General features: G+C 35.8%; 1 protein-coding gene across 1 annotated transcript; it reads right to left on the reverse strand.

The window, feature by feature from the left end:
• Positions 1-603: 603 nt before the first annotated feature.
• Positions 604-6,013, reverse strand: LOC104115517 (nitrate regulatory gene2 protein). Its single transcript, XM_009626174.4, has 4 exons — positions 4,412-6,013; positions 3,847-4,031; positions 2,690-2,913; positions 604-1,764 (listed from the first exon to the last, which is right to left on the reverse strand). Exons 1-4 carry the CDS (start codon positions 5,778-5,780, stop codon positions 978-980), a joined length of 2,565 nt encoding a protein of 854 aa, XP_009624469.1. The 5' UTR covers positions 5,781-6,013; the 3' UTR covers positions 604-977.
• Between the last annotated feature and the right edge of the window lie 15,689 nt (positions 6,014-21,702).

The raw sequence follows: 21,702 nt of genomic DNA on the forward strand, positions 1-21,702 counted from the left end.
TCCGCCTCTGCTAGCGGATGTTGTAATTGTAAACTAGGTTAGTCATACTTGCAAGCTGCTTCCTCCTGTCAGTTTTTGTCATCATATGTTATTAGAAATATATTTCTGAATCTTAGTGTTTGCTTTACCTGCATGCACATGCAAGGGAACAGGGGGATCAGTTTCTGCATTATGTAGCAATTGATCCAGTTTTACCTTTGTATCCACAGGTAGAATGGAACCAAAAAAACGGCATCGTCTTACAACCTAATAATGACTAAAGAGGAGAAAGAACACAAGTCTATTATTTCATGATTGAGTAGAATTATGAAAGATTTCATGGGGACCCAAATCAGCAAAAGCTCCAGCCTTTCTTGTGTCCTTTCCACAAGCTTAAAAGAAAAATAGTCCAACAAGGAGAGAAAATAAAGCTATCACTTAAATTTTTTGTAAACTTTTTTGGTCCTTTTGAAACAAAAGATAGAACTGCTGCTTCACCAGCAGTGTTGAACCAGAACTAAGATTTGAACTGCTATGGTCACATAAGAGCACAAATGAACCTCGTCTAATGCTTCTATACTTGGTGTGACATGCTCACTTTAACGAGTACAGAAAAGACTGAAATTTAGGTCATGAAAGATTCAGTACAATAGAAGACACAGCAACAAAGTTTGGTTGCAGAATTGTTTTTTACACTTTGACATAACAGAAGAGAATACATTTATTCATCTGCTGAACATGTTGACCTCAATGCAGTAATGCAAATAATTTGCTATACAGAAAACATTCCTTTCCCACCACTAGATAAAGTACAAAATTGCAAAATTCCACATATCTACAACATAGCAAAATATCAAGGGAAAAAAGCCAACTAGCTGAAAAGAGCCCATGACCAAAAATGCCAGCCCTTTCTCTTCCATCCTTGCTCAGAACCGCGGAAAAAATAGCCAAAATAAATAAATAGTACTACTAGTATTCAGTTTTCTGTAAGTTGCTTCCTACTTAATAGCATAAGAATGAGTGCATACAGCCTCAAGGGCCTCTGTCATCAAGGAAGAAAAGCTGGTCATAGCCTGGAAAACTCCCGGCAACCCTGTCTGAATGTTGTTGAGAGTCATCGCTCTGGTTACGTCCACTGCCTTGGAGTGTTTCAGCATCTCATCTTCCACACGCCGTTGGCTAGCTGCAAGCTCAGCCTTTTTCTCAGCAAGAGGGTCTCGTGTATCTAAAACACTACCATTATCAGGTCCCATCTCAGGAAGTCCAATGCCAACCATGGAGTAAGAGTTGTAATACTTCCTCTCAATGCTCCTAACACTCGAAGCCTTTTTGTCAAGCTCCTTTGATGCAGATTCAGTTCGCTTTTTGATCTTCAACTCCTCCGTTTGTTTCACAAATATCGAATGGACAACGTTTATGAAGCTTTTGATAGCTTCTGATGCAACAGTGTCAGGAATACGATCAAGGGCTAGCTTCCATTCATCGCAAAACATAAATGAATCTGAAGGTTCCCTGTTGCCATTAGTTGGCTCAATATTGACAGATACGAGAGTGAGCTTGAACCAACCATGAAGGGAGCGGATAAAGTCCCTTTGAAATTTTATGAGGCGACAAAAACTCGAGTGCCATGCAGATACAGCAGACTCAAGATCACGTGTCGCCTGCCTGTGTAGGTCAGACGTCGATAGACCTTTAGTTGCTCTATTGATGAGACCTCGCACCTGCTGCACAATGTCATTCTGAACTTCATGGAACTGGTTCATGGATCTCCACATATACATGAATCTGCACCCGTTTATACCAATATCAGTTGAGGACTATTCAGGGGCAAAACTTAGAAAACAGTAAACACTTTATCATAAGCTGCCATTCAAGTTCAAAACATAAACATAGACAATCTTTTAAAACTTTCTTCCTAGTAGAAGAGCACACATGTTAGCAGCAATCATCATAGTAATTGTCAAAATTCCAGTGGTCAAAGAAACTGAATCTTTAGCCTACAAATCCTAGACCATAACATTTTAGGTTAGTACTGTAATTGACTTGACCTGGCTCAGTTGTAACTACTATGAAGAACACTACTTTTTTCTTTTTAGATTAAGCTTATCAAGGTAACAATAATGATCAGCCTAAGAAGCACCACCATATTTAGCCATCAATTACACATGTCAAAGCACAGTAGACGTTCCCAATTTCCAGAAATAGTGGTTCCATCATGACCACAACCTGTCCTGGAGAGGCTGTCAGACTCTAGAAAGATGCAACGTGGACAAGCTTAGGGGCTCAGAAAGACAAAAGCAAGGCACATTAAAAGATAAATAATTTTCCAATTACCCACTGAAACAGGCCAGTATCAACGCCAACATGTTTTGAGAGCATGACTATAGAAGATGTCAATTTTAGGTAGGAGAAGTTCAGGTTATTCAATTCAATTTTAAGGAAATAATTCTTGAGATGGCTCGGTGATTTAGGTTCTAGAATAAAGCTTGGAAGAAATTTCGGTAAGGATGTAACCATACTTCTTTAATCTCATAAGGATGGAAAGTGGCTCCAATAAGTTGATGCTGCCTCAGAGCAGTATTGCAACCTAAGTACTAACCATAAGTCATTTGAACCAATAATTCATGCATGTGTCTGACAGCAAATAATCTGAATAAGATTTGCAGTCAATAAATTCCAAATCAAGTATGCACCAAACATAAGGACTTACCCATGACAAAGTTCAACAAGCTGTGGGACAAGGTCAGAGTCTCTTAGACCAATAATGGCAGAGGATGTAGTTGAAACAGCCTGCGATGTGACCACCATCAGCGACTGCAACCTCTTTATTGATGCCTTGGTTTTGTCTAACTTGGCCTCCTCATCACCTCTGCATTCTTGACTCTGTAATGTTGCCAACTTCTTTTCATGCTCAATTTTAACTCCTTCCCTTGCCTGCATTTATAATACTTGGATTAACAAATGTGTAGGGCTAAGGACATGTGCAAAGAAGCAGTTGCTCAAGTTGGCAAACCTTTTCCTCTCCCTTTTTTCTACTTTTTTTCTTGTCTTTTTCTTTTCTTTCGAATAGTTCCTTTTGTACTCAGTCTCATCAGAATAACAAAATAAAAAGAACACATTGATGTATTTAAGAATCAGCAGGCAGGAAGACGTTAGAAAAATCAAGTAGACATGAGTCACCAACAAACAGACAAGCAAAGAGCAAGTATATGCAGAGACATGCATATATCCATGAATAATTTTTAATCATGTCAAGAAACACTTTCCTGTCTATAAGGAGTTGAAAGGATTTTAAAACTGCTCAAACACACTACCTATACTACTCTTTTCCACAGTAATAACCACAAAAGGAAGGAGGAAGTATTTCAAAATGAGGTCCATATCAATTTAGAGCTAACTTAGTACAAGGCAGGGCCACCTGCATGTTCTAAAGTAATATAACTTATAATAGCTCCAAGTTGTCCTTGTCAAGTCATGCAGTTACCTTGGATACTCTAGTCATTACGCCATTATTGACTAAATGGAGTGCAAACAAGTTAGATTACACAAGCTGAATAATCTGAAGAAGTTTGGATAAGCATGATCCGTCCAATTTTGACACCTCTGACTACCATAACATGCATATGATTCCCAGCCGAAAACACAGCTTCTGTCACTCGACTAAAGTACAAATACCCAATTACCACTATTGATCATATTTTAACCTATTTTTGATTGAATCAGAGTAGAATTCAGTAGAGCTTTCTATCTTTGCAGACAACCACAGTTACTCAACTGAGATCATGATTCATAAAAGACCAATTGGTATACAACACCGAGAAAGTGAAAAGAATGCAGTGAAGACTAAGGCAGGATTGAGAAGAGCACCTTCACTTCCTGATATAGTTTCTTTTCCCATGCCAAGAGCCGCTCCAAGGTGGAACAAAGACTCTTTTGGGAACCTGGTTCATCAATGGAACTAGGTTCAAAACGATACTTGACCGCCAATGGAGGTTTTGAAGACCAACTGGAGCTTATGGTACTAAATACTCCACTGGAATGATACACTGTTTCTGCAATGAACAAAAAAAACAATAATTAAATTCCAAAATTTTCAACAAGATTTTCTCAACTGGATCTCAGGGAAAGAAAAATCAATGTCAATCAACTAATCTCAATCCCAAACTAGTTGTAGCCAATGGTATGAATCATCTGGATTCATCATAATTTGACTAATTTTACCCCGAACACTAACCTACCACAACCCTCCTCCTTTATCCAGACTCAAAACTGGCCAAGCGAAGCTCAGAAAGGTGAGCTCACAAATGCATTCCAGAAAATTACAATACCATCTAATTGTAATTGCTATGTCAAGATCAAATCAACAAAAAACATGGAAAAATAAAAAAATCATTATGCATTCCACATAAATCAAGAATCCAAAAAAACTCACTCTTTAACTGCTTAAAGCTGCGATCAAGCTGAGCTCGACCAGTCTCCAACATCTCAGAGACCTGGTCACCAGCAGAAGCAGCTTTATCAAAGTAGTCCCTAATGGCAGCAACAATCTCAGCTAGATCCTTGTGCCTCACCACTATACTCCTATTATCAGATACCATCTCCTCCACCACTTTCCCATTATTCCCATTCCCCCAACTCATTGAAGATGACCCCCCATCCTCTGACGATACCTTATCCGACTTCCTCCCTGAATAACTCTTCATCCTCAAGTTCACATCATCAATCTTAGAAGCTTCCTCACTCTTCATTGACCCAAAATTAGACTGGGTTGGCCCAAACCCAGATCTTATCTCATCCTTCTCTTCCTCTTCATCATCATCAGAAGATGAACTCGTAGTACTATAATGATCATGGTCCCATTCACTGCACTGTACCTCTTCTCTCTCAGCTTCACTATCCTCCCACTTACTATTATTATTCAAATGGTGACCTCTCTTGTTTTCACCCACTATTTTGTGATTCCTAACAGAACCATTAGTCAACTTCTCATCATCAACACTATGACTATCAAAAAAATCAAACTTTTGCTTGTTCGACTTCCCGCTAAGTGATGATTGGTCGGTAGTAGGAGGATGATGCTGATTGTGAGAGTAGTGTGAATAAGATGTGAAATTTGAAGCTTTATCATCATCATGCTCATCATCAGCATCCATTGTATCAACTTTATGGAGGCGTTCAAAGTAATCTGAGCTAGGAGGGGAAGGAGGGTAAAAGTTTTCCCAGTTCCAAACAGAGGATGTTTGTGAAGGAGTACTCGAATACGTCGAATTCGCTTTCGCATCGTACGTATAATCCTCCTCATTGTATGAACTCAAGCTTGATCCCGAAAGAATGTGTGGGAGTTTTAACGGTTTTTTCCGTTGTTGTAACGGCTGAGGCTGACGGTGGTGGTGGTTGTGGTGGGAGGAAACAGAGGAGGAAGAAAGTATGTGAGGTAGCTTTGATGAAGCTATCGTCGGCGACGGAGACGGAGAAAACACCGGCGGCGGTGGTGGTGGGTGGAGTGAAGGTGATGGGGATGGGATACGAATAGGAGGTGGTGGAGCTGGGGTTTTAACGGTGGTGGTAGTAGTAGAGGGTGTACGGAGGAGGACGGCGGGGGTATGATCGGAAACGGAAAGAGGTTCACCGGCGGCGAAGGTGGAAAGAGCAGAACCGGTGATACGTAGTGAACGGCAGTAATCGGAATGAGCTGAAGCTAAATGATGACGAGCGTAAACAGCTTCTTTCATCAATCGCCGGCGTTCTTTACACCGGCGTACGGTGTCCTCGTTATCTAGCTTCGACGCCGTGCAACCCATCTGTAAATAAATGAGGTGGGGTCTCCGCCGCTTACGGTGGCAGCACGGACAGTGGTGTGTATTGTGGAGTTAAAGAAGGAGCGACGGAGATGGGCGGAGAAGGTGAAGAAGAAGTGCCATTGAGAGAGTTTTTTTACACACAGACACACAGTACATAGACACACTGACTGACTACTTCACTTTACTTTTAACACTTTCCTACTCCACTCAAAAAGTCTTCCACTGACTCGCTCTGTTTTTCCTTTTCTTTTTTCAGTATTTAAAAGTTTTGAAGCTATTTTAATACTGTACTACTCTATTCCAAAAAGAAATCACAATTAACCATTTAAGAAATTAAAAAAATCATTTTTTCCAAAAACTATAATCTTATGCACTTCTAAATAAATACTATTTAAAAGTAGTTAAGAATTTTGTAGTCTTAAATATATATGTATTAATTCTCTTTACTCCAAGAATCTTTTTTTAATAAAAGAGAGTAAGTTTTTCAATTTAATTTGATTGTGTTGGAATGTTAAGATCTTGATTAATATATGGGTCGCATTCGAGAAAAAAAGATGAATTTCCTTAATGTGATTAAAATAGTGTAGTAGTATAATTTTTAATTAATGATTTATTGATAAAAAAAAAGTGTGGTTAGAACAGAGAAAGGCTGCTTTTTGTATTTAGCTTGGATATGGGTGGCAGCTGGCAAAAAGCAACAAGAAAGAGTAGGGTAGGGTCTAGGGGACCCTAGGTGGAGGTAGCTGCTTTGGGATCTTAGATTGAGGCATAGAGCCCACTGTTATTCAATACTGAATTGAGATTTTCAATTGCCATATTTTAGAATGTTTTTTTTGGTTGATTGTTGTCTTAAATCTACTATATTAATTTCGTAATATTTTTTCTTTAATGTTTGCCACTCTTCGTTTTTGCGAATCAAACTTTGAATAACTTATTTAAATACAATCTTTCCTACTTACTGTATATTTGCTGTACTGGATCTGGAAAGAGTAAAGTTTTTGGATCATTAGCTTCTCAAGTTGCAATTAAATAGTTGTAGATCTTATTGGCATATTATGTAGATTTATTAGAAGAACATTGCTTTGAAAATTTACTTACTATTTAGCAGTTTTAGTATATAACTTAATGTTATTTGTGTATTTTTTGACTTATGTTATTATTTATTATTGTTTTTGTTGCGGTTTTTCGATTGCAGTATCTAGTGTTAATTTGTATTTTTGCTTCGATTTTCTGATTGATGTACTTGTTGTTGTCCTTCTTTTTATCTCTCCTAAGCATATTAGGAATAAGATATGCATACACACTATCCTCCTCAAATCTCAAGTGTAATATTACGCTTGGTAGCCACTTGTGGTTTGTTGTTGTATTTAGTACGTACTTAAGCAGGTTATTAGTTCGTGTCTGATAATAATAATGTAAAAACCCAGAATGGTCCTTAATGGTATCATCTCATCTAAGGTTTTCCAAAAAATATGTAGGGACAATCTCGAAACTTGTGTTGACTAATCTATAGGTACTTAAAAGGAGACGTTTGAAGAAAGACACATCACCAACCAAATTAGTAGCTAAAGACATTTATAATATCGCTCATAATGCCAATAGGCAGACTTAATTGCCAAGTTTGTTCTTAAATCTACTGGAAAAAGTTGGGATTATATTTCTATTCTACTCGTAGTCTCTTATTCTGATCCGTAATTTATGAAAATTATTTAGGGAAATCCGTAGTCGGTACTTTACGGGTGCACTTGATAATCTGCTTAATGTGTAATAACTCGTAAAGATGTGAATCATACTAGATAAATTCGGTACGATAAACTCTAATTGAAACAACTACTGATATGGGGAATCCATTTTAGAAATCACTCGCCAATCAACTCAGCCAACCTTACGGGTTTGGCCATTAATTTATGATAATAGTTTTCAGTGAGTTTTTGCTTCAATGCTGAACAAAATCTTTCTATTTACTCAACAACGACTTGTGTAAGTTAGACGGACATTATTACAACTTTCACAAATAAGACTCCCTTGCTCCTGACGTGTCAAGAGACTATATTCATTTGTTGTTGTTTTTTTTTTGTTTTTAGTTTTGGTTTTTATGATCGTTTAAAATACGTGAGATGTCAAAATTGTCCCTTTTAGTGGCAATTCACCTTTCTAAAAAGTGCGATGAAATTTGATTCATGCTGATGCGTGAACCTCTTAGAATAAAAGTGTACTAGATAATTTAGGGGTTAAATAAGAAAGATAGCTAAAATTAGGGCCAAAATGATAATTTACCGGAAAACGGACATTATCAAAATGCAATCATTCATTAAGACAAAATGCAAAAGATTAAAACCTAAGGAATGTTGATTGATCATTTTGGCAAACAGTAAAAGAACATTTATAATGTCCAACGTGATTGTCTACTAGGAATGGTATCGAGAAATTCAACTTTTTTCTTTAAATGTGAAAAAGGGAAAATGACAAGATTTTGGTTACGGTAGAGTTAGGACCCGCGTGTCCATAAAAGAAAACTTTTTTCCGAATTTTCTTTTTATAAATGTGTTTCTTCATGAAATTTTGCAAGTTTTAAAAAATAAATTCGAAAATGAGTTTTGCAAAAATCAAAATACTTTATCCCCACTCACAAAACTATAAACACAATTTCAAATGTTAAATACCATTTTTCAACCTAACTAAGAATCCTATTTTTTTTCTCTAAAATTATGTCCAAACGCCTATTTATACTCTAATTAGGGCAAGAAAAGGAAACTTCTTTTTAGAGTGTTGGTTGGGAGGTTTCGAAACTTTATTTCTCTTTTCCAAAAAGGGTGCACAAGAGCATATTCTCACATTTGTTTGGTCAAAAAGATAGTATTTCACATTTAGGGTTTTTAAGGGGAAGTGCGCCATGAAAACTCACAACAAATTACATTACCCATGCCTGTTATTTCATTTCATTTTCAACTTTATCAGATATAAATATCATGATCTTACAAATTTATTACTAGGGAATTCATGGTTTATTTGGTTTGATTTTTTATCTAAACAACAATCAAATCACTATTGATTTATTAAACATACCAATCAAATCAAACCAAAAAGTCTGTTTTTTAATTTGATTTTGTCGATTTTATCAATTTATTTTCACACAAAGCGCAAATCCAATTCATTCAATCCATTTGTGGTATAGTATTTTTCTCATTATTGTTGTCCTGATTTTGCCCTTTTTGTGCCTGTCACGACCCAAAATCCAACTAGTCGTGATGACACCTAACCCAATCCACTAGGTAAGCCAGTTAACCACTAACCAATTCCAATAACAATTAATAAAGCAATTAAATAAAAAAATTATCTAAATCTTATACGTTCCCCAAGAACTGGTAGTACAAATCATGAGCTTCTAAAAATAGAGTTTACAAAGCTGAAATGAAGTAAATACATCGTCTGTTTGAAAAAGTACATAAACAGAATTTTTATAGATCTAAAGCTACCACGAATAAGAGGCAGCTACAACTGGAACACGGCAATATCAGCACCCAACATCTGCACGTAAGGTGCAGAAGTGTAGTGTGAGTACAACCGACCACATGTACTCAATAAGTAACAAACCTAACCTTAGGTTTGAGCTAAAAATACAATATCTCATATGTCCTTTAGGAAGAATCTAACAAACTGATTGACCTATTATTTATTGAAATATCTATGTGAGAGAAATTCCATTGGAATACATGATAAGTAATCACTTCCATAAATCAAACTACAACCTTATATCTATATATGTTTTCAATTTTCCCTATCATTAAGAATTTATTAAAAACATGTACAAATATATATATATATATATATATATATATATATATATATATATATATATATATATATATATAAATTTTCTTAAATTTTGAACTAAACTAAATATTGTCATATTTTTTAAATTTTAAAATCAACCCAAACTTATGTCAGTTTAATTTGATTTTTGGCAATTGTTAATAGAAATATTTCCAAAAATATTAGAGTAAAAAGGTACATTTTCGTCTTTACGATTAGTTCTTAACCAAAACTTTAGGTTAATGGCAGAGAACTTTTTAAAAAATTAATGGGGGAAAAAAAAGGAAAAGAATAGATCAAAAGAAGGGAGAATAAAACAGTGATTCTTTATTCTTGAAGTGTGAATATTATTTAAAGAAGAAAGACATCGGGGAAAGGGAGAGAGCGGTGAAAAGTTTGAAAATAGTGAAAGGGATTCTTCTTATACTTCTTCTTTTTAGTCTCTTCTCCAACAGTCTTCACTAGACAATGACATCGTATCATCTCACATGCTTCTCTTTTTCTTCCTCACTTTTCTCTTTTTCCTTTTCTTATGTATTCCAAAATTTTCAAATGCTTTTTAGGCACAAAAGGAAAGGGGAAAAGAAAGAAGTGAAAGATAAGAAGAAATAAGTAAAAAGTTGACTAAGTTTTAGCAATATCACTAGTAGGCGCCAAGCAAGCTTTTTAACCAACCGAATTTACTATTTACTTTTTGTTGCATACACAATTATATATATTATATATGAATTATGTATATTTTAAATATCCGTCGTTTATGTTTAGTTTAAGCGATTGGTCGAGCGATTATTTAGGTTAATAAATTATCAGAGTGAACCGCATCCATATGGTTTCTTTCTTAAACTATAATTATTTTGTGATGAAATTAGTATCAAAGTGAACATGATCTTAGTCACTAGCAGGGGCGGTTCTAAGGTTTTGGGTAGTCAGGCCACTGCCTTAGGCCCACAAATTTTGAAGGTCCCAAATTTATTTTAAATTCTTATTATTATTGTTACTATTATATATTATATAATTTATATAAATAATTAGAATTAAAAAAGTGTTACAATATATTTTTTGTTACTTGATTAAGGTTATTTTATACAATAAATTTATAAATTATGATAATTTTCTTCCCTCATTAATTAGTATATTTGACCAGAGTGGGTTGCTTTAATGGTGAGCACCCTCCACTTCCAACCAAGAGGTTGTGAGTTCGAGTCACCCCAAGAGCAAGGTGAGGAGTTCTTGGAGGGAGGGAGCCGAGGATCTATCGAAAACAGCCTCTTTATTTCAGGGTAGGGGTAAGGTCTGCGTACAAACTACTCTCTCCAGATCCCACTAGTGAAATTATACTGAGATTAAGGGCCTCTGAATATGCTTTCGCCTTAGGTCCCAAGTTCTGTTGAGTCGCCCTGATCACTAGTATATCATAATATGTCTCATCAATATCAACTATTTGTCACTAACGAAGTTGCAAGTAGACGCGATCATATTATACCAAACACCCTAGCCATATATATCACTATCATCGTCCAAACTGTGATCTTCATTGACCAATGAGGAGCAAATGCGTCATGACAAAAAAAAAAAAAAAGATAAAGGGCAGTATGGTTCACGAAGCTCCTGCTATGCGCGGGGTCAGGAGAAAGATTAGACCACAATCAGTGACGGATTCACCCTTTAGGGAGGGGGTGGTATGGCAGCCGATGGGTTGATAAAATTATCGTATATTTATATAGCAATTTTCTTAAATTAGGTTAAATATTTGATCATGCCACCCTATTAAGAGTATTACATGACAGCTCAGCTGCAACTGTATTTATATGTATAGCTATATACATAGTTAATGGTTGTTAGTTAGTTCAGTGAGTTAGTAAGGGTATCTTTATAATTAGCTAATAGTAGTTAGTGGAGTATTTTTTTCATACGTGTAGATAGAAGACACAATATAGAAATACAATCAGATTTCTTTTCCCAAATTATCATCTCTACGGAAGTTTCTGTTGGTCTCTCTTTCTCTCTCTCGTCTGTTCTTTGTGAGCTCAATTGCTGCATCAACAGCAGCTTCTACTCACACTTAATCTCTTAGTTTAGACACACACCCAATCAAAAACTAGGCAAATATGCTATGGTTAGTAAAAAATATTGAAAGTTTTTTTCATGTGTAAAATTCAAGTTCGAATTTTTCTTGAACTTTGTCTGACTTTCCCTTTTCATTATAATTTTTATTTCCTTTATCCAAGTCATTTTTCTTTTTGGCTGCCTCTAGTTTTTTATTTGTCGTTTATTAATTTTTTATATTTTTGCCCTCTATTCTATTATTTTATCTGTGATCTTTAGTAATAACACTAAGGAAAAGCCTCCAAATTTTGCAAATTCCATAAAATAAGCATTTCTCTTAATCTCAAATCTTTTAGTTTTTTTCATTCAAAATAAAAAAACTTGGGTCTTGATCAGAATTTTGGATTGAGATTAAATTTAATTTTTATAATATTTTTTTTATTATAACATAAAAATTTGTGCTATTCTATGATTCTTAAATACTATTTAAATCTCTTTACTATTAAATTGTGATTAATATTTTGCAAGCATTGCCTAAAATAATATGAGATTTATGATTTAAATTTTTGGGATCCTATAGTTTATCTAATTTTGCATATACTTATGGGGTATAATTTATCTATTGAAAATATTCTTTTTATTTTTCTTATTTTGATTGGTGGAATTCCCTTATGAAAATATTATTTTACTTGTGCAAATTTATGTTTAGCATACAATAAAAGATGTATTTCCTTAGTGAAAATATTGATTTTACTTGTATTGTTAATAATAAATGTGTGATTTCTTATTTAAAATTCTAATTACATTTGTTTCTTGATGTCTGAGATGTAATTTTCATACAAAAATAATAACATATCCAGTAAAATCCCACAAGTAGGGTCTAGGAAAGAGATGAAATTTTCTAATTTGCAAATAAAAAATAGTTTCCAAACTGCCCGAATAAATTTTAAAATTAATGAACCGAACAAACTCTATATTAGTTATTACAAGGTGTATATTAATGGAAATTGTGGCACCAACCATCTTCAAATCCTAGATCCGCCTATGATCATAATGGTATATTATACGCAGTCTTACCATGTATTTCTGCAATATGTTATTTCTACGTACGACTAGAACTTGTAACCTTCTGATCACGTGACAACAACTTTACCAATTATGCCTAAGTTCCATTCAAATGCATCATGACGCTAGTTACTAAATATAGGAAGCACCAACACAACATATACAACGGAGGCAAGACGCGAGGGATAAGGGGGAAATTAAAGGAGGAAAGAGCAAAGGAAATAGACACGAGTTTCCAATTTAGATTCCGTCATTCGTTTTGAAGCTAAGGGGGTATCATTTTAAAAACTTAAAATTTGTTAATTTGACTTGTATATTATATGATACATACGGGGAAAAAGTAGGACAGAAGTAGTTTCCAATTTTGAACCCAAATATTTTTTTCGTAATAAATGTGAAATATTATCATTAACAAATCAAATTAGTACATCTCTTGAGCTCCTATAACTACAGTACGCTCATCTCTGCAGTTAGGCCTCCAAATACATCTTAGAAAAAACTAGAAAAATTCTGCCAACTACACAAACTAACCTCTAGTATTTTCCTCTAAATACATAACTTGATCAGTAATTGTCTACATTGTCGTGCTTTCCTACATATTTGTATATCCTCTAATCTGTATTTGAGCTCCTTTTTTAGTTGTGCAATTGCAAGGTCTGTATTCACAACTGTGATCCTGAATATCTTCCAATTTCGTGCCTACCATGTGTGGTAGATCGATGCCCCTATATGACTGCCACTACTTCTTTCTTCATTTGTTTTCATTTTCTACTTTTCAACCAATGTAGGCTTTGTGTAATTCCCCTGGCCATCAGTTGAATACTTGTCCATTGACTTAGCTCATTTTTCATCTCCCTTATCCACTCACAGTCCATAGACAGATGCTGCATTATTTTCATTACTCCATTCCTACATAAGTTGCATGTATTGTCTGTCACTGTTATGTGCAGGTGCTGCAGTCTCTTCTTTGTGAGCAATTTCTTTTGATTAGCCAACCAAACTATGAACTTGTGCTTTGGCTGCATTACTTTGGCCCATACTAAATCAACAATTTTGCATCTAACTAGTCCAGTCAGCAGTGCATTATAGCTCTGAGTTACTTAATACTGTCCACTAGGTGTGAGAGTATATTTACCACTCTGGTACTACTGTGACATGATTGCCTTAAGTGCATTAAGCTTCCTCCAATACCAGCTGCTATCCACTTGAGGGTTATGGTTCCAAATGGATTATTTTGCTTTATGTATATGCCATGCACCCACCTCACCCAAAGTGATTCCCTTTTCTCATTTAGCTGCCAGAGTAGTTTTTCCACTGAGGTTGTATTCCAATTGCTGCATCCCTTTATGTTCAATCCTCTATACTTTTTTGGTATACACACCTTCTCCCAAGCCACCAATGCTACCTTCTTGTGTTCCTCTGGTGTACCCCATAGGTAGTCCCTACATCTCTTGTCAATTGCTTTAAGCACACTTTGTGGGAGAATAAAAACTGCTCCTCAGAAGTTATAGATTGAAAACAAGACAACATTTATAATGTGTAACCTTCATGCATAAGACAAATGCCTTGAGTAAGCATTTGTGATCCTTTCTGTAATTTTGTCTAATAATTGTTGACATTCCATTTTGCTCCACTTCTTTGAAGACAAAGGCAACCCTAGATATCTTATAGGGAATGTTACTGGTACAAATGCTATCATTGCAATGATCTCCTCCTGCATTTCACTTGTAAGCCCTACCAAAAATATATTTGACTTATCTGCATTTGCAACCAATCTAGTGACACAACTGAAAAGATTTAGTACTTCCATGACTCTTTGAATAAACCTTTTATCCCCTTTGCAGAAGATCATAAGATCACCTGCAAATACCAGATGAGTGAGTTTGAGTCTCTTACACATTGGATGAAATTTAAAATCAGGGAGGTCACTCATTCTCTTCAAGGTTCTGGATAAGTATTCTATCACTAAAATAAAGAGTAAAGGATAAATTGGATCCCCTTGCCTCAATCCTCTCCTTCCCTCAAAGTTGCCATGTCCTTCACCATTCACCTTCACAATAAACTTAGTCGAGGTAATGCATGTCATAACTATCTGAACAAAAGAACATGGGAAACCATACCCAAGCAGAGCTTCTTCTATGAAATCCCAGCTAATCATGTCATAAGCTTTTTTCAGATCAATCTTCACGAGGCATCTTGGAGTTATTTTCCTATTATAGTGTCTAAGTAGATCATGACAAATTAAGAGATTGTGAATTAAGTACCTCACATCCACAAATGCAGCTTGTGTATCCGTTACTAGGTGTGGTAACACTTTCTTCAATCTGGTGCATAGCATTTTTGAAATGCACTTATAGGTCACATTACAACAAGAGATAGGTCTGAACTGATTGGCCAACTGAGGATCATGTACTTTAGTAATCAGGGCAATCATGGTTGCATTAAGTTGCTTTAGTAGTCTGCTATCTCTCAGAAACTGCAAGACTGCCTTTGTTATATCTTCCCCTACTATGTTCCATATTTTTCTAAAAAAATCACTCCATAACCATCTGGCCCTGTGCTCTTGTTGATGTCAATACTGAACATTGCCTTCTTCACCTCCTTTCCAATATATTCCTTCACCGGTTCTAGTTGTTGATCCACTGATAAGATATTTCCATTCTTCAGAAAGCTGCTGAATGCCTTAGTTCTTTGTTCACCTTTCCTCCCCAATAGGTCTTGGTAGAATTCTACAAATATGTTGGCTACTCTCTCAGGTTATGTCTGTAGTCGACCTTCTTTGTCCTTCAGTTGAACTATTGATTGTTGAAGTTTCCTATGCTTGATGACTGCATAGAAATACTTTGTATTGTCATCTCCTAGTTTAATCCAGCTTGCCTTGCTCCTTTGTTGCAAATAAATTTATGCCAAGTATGATGATCTCCTGAACTTGAGGTAGTTTTTCCTTTCATGTTCTTGTGATCTCTAGTCCAAGGGGTTATCTTGCAATGCCAATTGTGCCTAGAGCATTTCTTCTCTATCTTTTGCCGCCTCAGCCTCAATGTCTTTAAAGTACTTTTTGTTCAACTCCTTTAGGCTTTGTTTTAGCATTTTCAATTTTTTAACTACTTGAAATATCATGCACCCTTATATAGGTATTTGCCACACATGTGACACTCTAGTCTAGAACTCTGGATGACTTGACCATATATTACAGTACTTAAATGGTTTCTTTGAATTCTTCCCATTCTTAATTTGCTCAATCTTTACAGGGCAGTGATCACTGATCCCTTCTGGCTTTAACATAGTTATAAAATCTTACATGGTATTCAACCAATCTGCATTCACAAACACCCAATATATTTTTGAGTACACTCTACTATTCCCATGCTTATCACTCCAGGTATATCTGCTCCCCTTTGAGGGAAGTTCTATCAGTCCACATGTATTAGCACATTGCTAAAAATCCCTTACTTCAGACAGTGTCATTGGACTCCCTCCTATCCTATCTTCCATATTCAGTATTGAGTTAAAGTCCCCCATGAGCAGTCATGGCAGTTTACATCCCAGACTAATAGATTCCAGGTAACCCAGTAGCTCTTTCCTTCCTTCTCTAGTATTATAGGCATACACCACAGTAAGTATAAAAGGAGTCTTTAAGTTGCAATGCACCACATGACATGTCACAATCTGTGCATTGCTGCTCATTTGTGTAACATGAAAGTAATCCATCCTCTATACTAACATAATTCTACCATTATAATGGTGTTCTAAATTAGTTAAACAAGTCCACCCCCTAAACATTTTGGTCACCACCTCACTTATTCTATTAGCCTTGACCTTATTTTCAACCAGCCCAAGCAAACCTATATTCTCACTATTGCATAGGATTGTAACTTTCCTCTGCTTATTAGGGCCATTAAGACCCCTAATATTCCATCATAAGATATTATCCATTACCTGAGAGAGGTATTTTTGAGCCTCCCTCATTGTGACTTTGTCACGACCCAAACCGATGGGCCGCGACGGGCACATGGTACCTTACTCAATCGAGTACCAACATAACATACCTTTTCATGTCATACTATCATAGATAACTGAGCCGGAAGGCTTCCGTGATATAAGTAGAATACCACATGTAATACCAATTTATACATAAGACATACGGGTCTATAAGACCAAAATAACCACTCGTACACTGAACATAGGCCGACAAGGCCATATAATCTTTTACATACATGACATCTGTCTACAAGCCTCTAAGGATACATAATTTTTATAAAGGTCGGTACAGAGTCCCGTCATACCAAACAATACATGTTTAAATCATACTAACCAAACAAGCAACTCCGAAGCAAATGGAGCGCACCAACATCTTTCGCTGAGCTGATAGCCTACTTGGAGGGCTCTCGACCTGTCTATCGGGACCTGCGGGCATGAAACGCAGCATCCCCATGCAAAAGGGACGTCATTACAAATAATATACCGAGTATGTAAGGAATAAAAATCAGTAAATAATAGACATGAGAGACACATGGAGTAAAAGACTCGACATGTACATTTGCATAGCTCTGTGGATCATTTCATTTTTATAATGTCATATATATGCGTATAAATATCATACCATGCATAGGTATATGCGTTCATAACATCATCAAGCCTCTGAGGGCATCCCATCATATCATTTCGGCCATTGTGGGTAAATCATCAACGTATACCAGCTGATCAGGTGGTGGTGTGTATATAACACCGTAACCTTTTTTCCATATTCCATATAAATATAATATACATATATACGCGTATATAACGCCATCTGGTCATGGGTCAATGTACATGTATAAATGCATGAAATGCATAAGAAATAAGTTAATAAGATTTTCTCTGAATGCCATAAAAATTAATATGCCTTTCGGATAAACTTTATCAAATACGTATTTTTTCGAGACCCATGAACAGAAGATATAATAATAATTCACATGGGGAATCAAGAATATAGACACCCCTAGGATTTCTATGAATAGAGTTATTTATGAAAGTTGCGTATTTTGCTCGTTTCATTTGTATTATTTGGATCATACCAAAAAGAAAGAAGGGATGACCTTAACATACCTGGAGTAGGAAAAATCCGTATGAATTTCCAAATACCCTCACCTTCATCTTTGGCTTTGCCTTTCTGTATAATTACCTTACCAAGTGAAGTTTGGTATTAATTCAAGATAAGCGAGTATCATTCTTGGCTTAGCATTCCATATGTCTCCATTACCAAATGGAGTTTGGTATTAATTCAAGAAGAGTGAGCATCATTCTTGGCTTTTACATTCCATATGTCTCCATTACCAAATGGAGTTTGGTATTACTTCAAGAGGAGTGACTGTATGTCTCCATTACCAAATGGAGTTTGGTATTAATTCAAGAGGAGTGAGCATCATTCTTGGCTTTTGCATTCCATATGTCTCCATTACCAAATGGAGTTTGGTATTACTTCAAGAGGAGTGTGATAAGTGTAGGGATAAGTATTATGACTTCTCTTTCTATGTGCTTGCGAGGAGTGTCTTAGAATATTCCATGTGTCCTCTTAATTGATTGTCCAAATCCAAGTCATTATCAAGTCCTCCACTTGCTGCTACGTTTTTGCTTTAGTATTTATCCAAAGACTTCAATTAATCCATCACTAATTATTAATTAACTAGGTAATGTCCCATTACCCAATAATTAACCAATTACCCATATAATTAAGAATTATTTCTACTTACTTAAAATACTACTCACTTCTCACATACCTTATACACCTTACTATCATGGTCATGTGGTACCTTGTATGGCACTAGTCTATAAATACCGAGTATTTTAGCTTGGGCCATATTTTATCCCAAATTGCCAAACTTCAACGAAATTTATTTTCTTTGATTTGCTTACCCTCTCACTTTCACGAATTTACTTATTACTTATTTGAAATAACATAATACTTATAATCCCAAGATAATCTCATTCCCGAACTTATGTTGCTTAACTTACGACGAAACTTTAACGTACGAAAAATGCGGGATGTAACATCTCATTTCCGAGCTTATATCAATTTACCTATGGCGTACTTCTGCGTACGAAAACATGGGGTGTAACAAACTTGCCATGTTGTCCATCTGATCAGGTTGTTCATTTCTGTTAAGGACCTGAAAGGAATTTTGTGCCTGCACCTGCTGCACTTGCCTGCATGCTTGTGTTTAATTGAGTTATCCACCCTGCTCCACTCAACTGACTCCTCTTGCTATGATTCATTGTTGCAGCCCCTTTTCCTGTGATACACCATTTGCTCCTTCAACCTCTTTGTTGTGTATTTTCTCAGCAGTAGGGCTAGCTAGTCTTGTATTGTCTCCTGTCTTCTCCTTGCCCTTCTCCCTTCCCTTGGCTACTTCATTTGCATGATCCTCAGTTTGCTTCTGTGGAGTTTTTGGTTACTTCCTTCTACAAGCTTCCTCATTATGGACATAATTGTTGCAACATTTGCACAAAATAGATTTTCAATTATACTGAACTTTCTGCTCGACCAAATTACCTCTTTCATTCTTAAACATTATCTTCTCTGGCAATGGACCATCAATGTCAACTTCAACGAGAAGTCTACCAAAGTTTAGGCCTAACTTCTTCTCTGTTTGATGATCAACCATTAAAGGTTTACCAATTAAACTTTCAATTTTGCTAAGCTCTTTTGGACTCCAATACTTGAAGTCTAATCCTTGTAATTTCACTCATATAGGAACCGAGTATAATTCTTCTCTATTGAATTCCATAGCAGGATCCCAAACTTTAACTATGAATGGTTTATTGTCAAAATGGTATATCCCCCTTGCAACACCTCATTTTTCCCCAGCTCTGTGTCAAATCGAACTAGTATTATCCCATTTTTCAGCATAGATATCTTGTTTATTCCATACTTTGCCCACATTCGCTGGATAAATCCATTTAACACTGCAAAGGGTGGATGTGCCTCAAGTACATAACACACTAATGCATTCTTCCAATAAGCCAATTCAATACTAATATCCTCAATTTCAATCTCACAAACAAGTGTTTCCCCATGCATTTCTGGTGCTACAAAGTCCAGTTTGAAACCTGCATTTGAGACTTTGGTAATGTAAAAATTATTCCAAATCGAAGGCTTCTTCAGCAATTCTTCCTCCGCCTCAACTTCATCAGCCCATGATATCTTACCTTTCCCTATTTAATCAATTACTCTCACTCCTTCTCGCACTTGTGACTTCTCTGTTACTGCATATAATGGAACAGTAACCTCACCTTATGGATTTGTTGTACCTCCAGTTTTCGAATGCTGCCTCGATTCAGAGCTCGATGCTTGTTCAATTCTTGTTGGCTTAGTAACTTGTACCGCTGAAGTCTCAAATTGCTCAGCCTCCGGCAAAAATTTTCCACTCACCTATTCAATTCCCAATTGTTGCAATTTCTCATAATTGCGCAGATTTCTACTTGTACTAGCTTGGTTCCCATTCGATTTCACCTGTGCAGTGCTTCGCGCAGCAGTGGCCTGCGCCATTAGAGCTTTCTGGGAGGGGATTCAAGCTCTCATTCTCATGGGTGACGTAGGTTTGCTAAACTACGCCGAGAGAGAATCGTATCGTGCGCCTCTCATTTACGTAAGTTAGAACCCAAATGTTGATCGATATTAAATAAGAATAGTTAATCGAAATAGCCGTCTATCAATCGCGTATAATAGCTGGCGAATATATAATAATATGTGCATAGTTATATATACTGGCCAAAAAAGGTAACACAGTTAATTCGGTCGGTTGTTTGTGTAAAGGAAGTGCGTAGTGGAATGATCTAAATTAGCCTCCGGCCCAAAGGCCGTCAGATTAAGGCTGGTCAAATTAGGGGTGCTTATCGGGTGGATCGGACGGATAATACGCTTAACGATTATCGGTTTTTAAATATACTAATATGTTAGCCAACCAATAAGATAGCGGGTGGTTCGGTATCGAATTAGCAATTATCTGGTAGTTATCGCCCGGTGTATTGGTTAAATCTAAGACTAAGTAACAATGAAAATTAAAATTACATGTGTCCAACTTCAACCGAAAAAATTAAAATAACAGTTTATAGTATGAAAGTCATCCTCATATCTGTATCGTAGGACATCATTCTTATTTAAAAGTACATGTTTTTGACTTTAATGGGATAATCATTTTGCTAGACTATCTTATTTCATAGTATATTTTAATTGTATTGTTTGAAATTTGGACATATCTAAAGCTAAAAATTGTACCATACATTGTTAGCTAAAATAAAATATTTTTGCAGAATCAAAAGAGGCTAACAATAAAGAGTGGAAGCCTCGTTTCAGATCATAATGCATATTCTTTGGTGGGTAAAAAATATGCAAGATTCATTATTATACTTTGAATTGCAATTATATAAACCTCACTTGTTTTTCAAAGGTATTTTTTAATGAGATTAAATCTTGTAACATAAAAAAAAAATTAATTACTTTTCACAATATGCCGTAAAACTTTATTTAATAAGAATTAAGAATAAGAGGGAAATAGTATAGCGAGGAATACCCTCCACAAATGCACAACAAGACACACTAGGCTGATGTGACAAATGTATACAAGAAATTTAAATGATTCTTAACGGGTTAACAGTTTATCCGATAAGAAAATTGAGTAATCCGCCCCCAAACCATTAAGCTGTTAATTATAAAATCTCAATCTGTTTACTATTCATTACCCAGATAACCCGATATCAATAAGCCAATAAGTCATCGATTCGATTTGATTAACGGTTACGATTCGATTTTGAACACCCCTCAAATACAATGCGACTCTTTAAAGTTTAAACTACAGGTCTAGACAATGTTACATCGCTCACCGATTTCAAGTACAAGCTGAACTTTGTTTATATTTTATAAATACATTTTCTAACGGTCTAAACTGTTTAGGAACAGAAAATTACAGAAGCAGCCTCGAAGGTTTATGTATAGCCTGTTTGACCAAGTTTTTTCGAA

The sequence above is a fragment of the Nicotiana tomentosiformis genome, chromosome 1 (genome assembly GCF_000390325.3).
Source record: "Nicotiana tomentosiformis chromosome 1, ASM39032v3, whole genome shotgun sequence".
Lineage (NCBI taxonomy): Eukaryota > Viridiplantae > Streptophyta > Magnoliopsida > Solanales > Solanaceae > Nicotiana > Nicotiana tomentosiformis.

Coding starts and splice junctions, on each gene's coding strand:
- LOC104115517 (XM_009626174.4), bottom strand. CDS start 5,780: ATGGGTTGCACGGCGTCGAAGCTAGATAACGAGGACACCGTACGCCGG. Junction 4,032..4,411: donor CAGCTTTAAGCAGTTAAAGA/GTGAGTTTTTTT, acceptor TGTTCATTGCAG/AAACAGTGTATCATTCCAGT. Junction 1,765..2,689: donor CTTGTTGAACTTTGTCATGG/GTAAGTCCTTAT, acceptor AAACGGGTGCAG/ATTCATGTATATGTGGAGAT.